The sequence below is a fragment of the Vulpes lagopus genome, chromosome 6, assembly GCF_018345385.1.
Source record: "Vulpes lagopus strain Blue_001 chromosome 6, ASM1834538v1, whole genome shotgun sequence".
In the NCBI taxonomy this organism is placed as follows: Eukaryota; Metazoa; Chordata; class Mammalia; order Carnivora; family Canidae; genus Vulpes; species Vulpes lagopus.
The window spans coordinates 29,283,613-29,288,100 of record NC_054829.1 but is presented as its reverse complement, the minus strand read 5'-3'; the positions used below and the strand labels follow the sequence as shown (position 1 = coordinate 29,288,100).

At 33.9% G+C, this 4,488-nt stretch overlaps 1 protein-coding gene across 1 annotated transcript; it reads left to right on the top strand.

Moving 5' to 3' along the window:
* Window positions 1-3,142: 3,142 nt before the first annotated feature.
* LOC121492516 (nucleoside diphosphate-linked moiety X motif 6-like) lies at window positions 3,143-3,866 on the top strand. Its single transcript, XM_041757786.1, has 2 exons — window positions 3,143-3,248; window positions 3,472-3,866. Exons 1-2 carry the CDS (start codon window positions 3,143-3,145, stop codon window positions 3,864-3,866), a joined length of 501 nt encoding a protein of 166 aa, XP_041613720.1.
* The last annotated feature ends 622 nt before the right edge of the window (window positions 3,867-4,488 follow it).

Sequence of the window (4,488 nt, the reverse complement as noted above, 5' to 3'; positions counted from 1 at the left end):
CATCATAATAAATCAAGATGCCTCATTTGATCTCAGTATTATTTCTCCATGATTTTTTTTCCTCCATATGCATGTCCCCTACTTAGCCAACATTTATATATAAAGGCAACTTCCTAGGTTATTTATAAATATTTTAAAATGTATATATATTTGAAACTTGTTTTTTTAAAATGTTACATAGATGAAAATGCCCTATAAACAGTAAATAGCCAACTCCTAACAAACCATAAGTAAATTTACTACACTGAGATATGTCCATAGCAAATTTTGGCCTTTAGGTATTTAAGGATCTTCTGCTTAGATTCCATTGCTTAGGTCTTCTGTTGAAATAACAGATTTTGTGGTAGTGCAAGTAGTGAAAGAGGGAGCCATTTGTTTTGGAACACCTAATTATCTCATACTATCCTTATGTGACATATGAGAGTGTATGTGAACTAGTTAAATTTATGTCTTACATCCTTACCCAATCCATAGTGGGCAAAAATTAGGCTACAGGAAGTATGTTTAGCTTCCTCCTCTGCATCTTGCCTTCTCAAATGAATTGACTTTTTCCTTTTGAGTTTTTATGGATCTTGTGAATTTTCAGTTTACTTATATTTAAATGCAAATGAAGAACACATTTTCAAGCCAAGTATACATGATTTTAGGTTTAAGTGTACTCCAGAACACTTCAAGTCCAAATTAAAAAACAAAAACAAAAACAAAAACAAACAGAAAAAGTAGTGAATTCTGAATTAAGTATTTGTGGTTGGCACAACAACCCTACCTATCTAGAGAGCATATATATACCTCAACCATGAGGTGTTACAAGAAAAGCACCTGGCATTCATCATATTGCTTAGGAGTATGTAAATTAAAGCTTTCCCTTAGAACTGATAAAACCCTGAAAGCAGCTAGAAATGATAACTGACAATAGAATTCTTCAGACTATGTCCATATTAGAGCAATTCTGTCTTACAACACAACAGATTATCCTTGAGGATGAGCCAAATTACCTAAGTATTGAAATTATTTTCTTTAAACTCTGTATTTAGGAGTGTATATATCTTAGGAATACAACCATCACAAATGTGCACACATTCCTATCAGCTCTTGAGTAGTAAACTCTAGTTAACTGGGAAACACATTTGTTTGGAATCCTTCATTCTTTGATAATACTAGGTAAATGAAGCACTTAAAATATTAAGGGGGGGCATATACAAAATAGAATACAATCTTCAGGCTTTAATATAATACCGTAATGGTACAAAAGTATCTACAAGGTTAAAAACAGAGAAATGTCTTTCTAAAATATCATCATTACCATCGACAGGAAGAGAATCTCCTGCATGGTCAAAGGACCAGAAAGCAGCAGGGGGTCTGTTCAGAGCTCATCAGTGCACCAGAATCAGAGGGAAAGACCAGGGAAATCGACATTCTGCAGTTTTTCCTATTTTATTTCAACTTGTTAAATATTACAAACTAGAAATAACAAAATAAACTCCATTCCACTGTCCTGTAACTAAACAAAAACACTGTGACATATTTAAACATATCTCTCAGCAAAAAAAAAAAAAAAACAAAAAAACAAAAAAACGAAAACTTCTTGTTTTTTCCTATGTTCCTTAAACATATAAAATAGTAAATGTTATTTCACTTGAGCTTACAGTATGTTAAATATAGGTACAACAGAATAAAGCAGTTTATCTGGATAACAAAATTTAAATTCATGGCAAAAAAGCTGTGGGGTAAAGATTTCCATTTTGAGGAGGAAGGAGTCACTCATACCCTGGATGCAAAAGCACTTATATACCCAATCAATGTTTAGTCTAGTCCATAATATGTTGATTCAAGTTAAACTGATCAAACTACCCAGGCAGTGCTGATTTCTAATCAACAGCTCAAGTGACTGCTGAGTAGGGTAGATTCACTCACTAGTCTGTCCTGTGCCTCCATGATATATAAAAAAGGCTAGATTCTGACTGAAATGCCAAATTCTTGATTAGTGGTAGTAAGAGTTTAACAGAACCCCCATGGTTATTTTTTTAAAAGTGATGACAGAGTAAACATTTCAAGAATAGTTAAATTGTAAATATCATTTGCTGATTTCACTTAAGACTAGTGACACAACCTGTAACAAATTTAATAAACATCTATTGTATTCCCAGCTGAAGATTATCTTTCTTAAGGAAGATTCTCCTTTTATTCACATAAATTCTTTTTTTAATGTTTTTAGTTTAAAACAGTAATTTCAAACCATGTTTAATCTATGGAAAATCTCAAGGGGAAGTCAGCATGTAATTCAAAATGGTGGACAAATGTCTTACATTTTAGAACACTTTGTTTTTCCTGTGCATATTGCTATAGCTGTTTCTTAGAAAACAAACATGAGCTTATGTAGGCAATTGTTAAGACAAGGCAATAGTCCAACTACAGGAAAATTGAGATGTTTTCCCTTGATTTCTTCTTCCTTACCTATTCTTCACCAGTATAATTTTCTATTTGACAAACAAGGAAATAGAAACACTGAATAGAGGTGTTTGAACAAAAATCTATGCCTGTGACAATTGTGAAATTGGGAAGCTTCTAAGTAAACTTAGCAAAGAAGGCAGCTTTTTAAAGAGTTTCTCATAAACACTTTAGGAGACACTGACAAAGCATCACAAAATTAGAGAAAGCCCATTTAGGGGGTTCTTCTGGAGATTTAGAAAAAGCAACCACAGAAATATTAATGGTGATCAAAATCCTGTCCCAGAAATTTGCATAATATTGAAAAATCAAGCTTATAAAATGTGAAATCCATGTTGTATTATAAAATTCTGTAAATTGCAAGCTTTTCTTTTCTTTTCTTTTCTTTTTGACGCTTTTGATAAAATAGTTCTTTGGAATCTCAAGAAACAAAAGGGAATGCCAAAAATTACTACTGGGATTCCCCTGACAGAATAATTAGGGGAGCATGACAAAATGGTTATAAATGAAACTCTTCTATGACTTTAGAGGCTTGACAGTCCCACCCAAAATCACCAGGAAGGTTTTGAACTTTTCACAGCTCAGTACATTCTGCAGCTCTACAGACTTTTGTAAGGAAGAATGAATCAATTTTTCTCAGTACTGATATGTATAAATTTAGGCAGTTTTGATGGATGATCACAAACAGGAAATAATGAAGAAATATGTAAGAGTGTTAACGGCAAGAACCTGTGTTTTCAACTTTTGGGAAATAGAGTCAGAAGAGATTAAAAATGTGACCCCCAAGATATACATACCAGGTGGGTAAGCCTACAAATAGCAGCCAAAGAAATATTCGCTATTTCAAAAGCTTCTAAGATGTATAGTTGTAAGAAAATACTTTAGTATTTCAGGATGTCCAGAAGGCAAAGAGTTTATGTTGAAGTTTTGCTTTTCAACCTTTGGATAGTGCTACTTTATCTGAAAATCTTTGGTGATTAAAATTCTCAAAATGTGATCCTTTGGGGATCACAGCAGTTTGAGACACAGCAGTTCGAGAAGTTTTTGAAGAGACTGGTATAAAATCAGAGTTCAAGTTCCTCCTGAGCATTCGGCAACAGCATGCCAATCCTGGAGCTTTTGGGAAGTCAGATATGTATATCATCTGTCGCTTAAAGCCATATTCATTCACCATAAATTTTTGCCAGCATGAATGCTTAAGGTGTGAACAGATGGATCTCAATGACCTGATCAAGACTGAAAATACAACTCCCATCACCAGCAGAGTGGCTAGGCTGCTGCTCTATGGGTACAGAGAAGGGTTTGACAAGATTGATTTCACCACGGAAGAACTTCCAGCAGTTTACACAGGCTTGTTCTATAAACTCTATCACAAGGAACTGACAGACAATTACAGAACTATGACAGGAATGGATTAAATCCATATTTGCATATTTTAAAAAATCTTAAGTAAATTGTACGTGCAGAATAATGTGTGCCATATTATAAATAGTGGACATTTGGGGGTTAACTAAATATCTGATTTTAATTTTCTCAGAAAACAATTTACAGAGTATAATTTACATGAAGAAAACTTACTTGAAGAAAATGTGCAAATTTTAAAAGCCTCTTTTCAAATGAAGCAAATGTAAGGAAGAGAGTGTAGCTCTAAGTAAGCTTTACTAGATAAAGGCAAATGCAATATAAAAGGTGGAAGTCTATACATTTTCCAGGCATTTTTGTTACCTTTTCTTTAGTAAGGCAATGATTAAATATTTACTCTTAGATAAAAGGTTATCTGACCATTTATCCAAACCGAGCAGATAACTGTACACATTTTTTCTTTTCTTTCATTAACAAATTTCTAAAATATACGTCTTCTTTCATGTGAAATGAGATCACATGCTGCCATTTAGATCAGCTCTTAGCAGACATTGGAAGAAAAGGTATAGCGTTCTGCCCAGGTCCTGTTTTTGGTCCAAGTTTCTACTGCCCAGGTCGTTCCAGCGCCACATCCGACTGGAGCATTTCCTTGACCGGTAGGTGTTGGAGGTCTTCGAT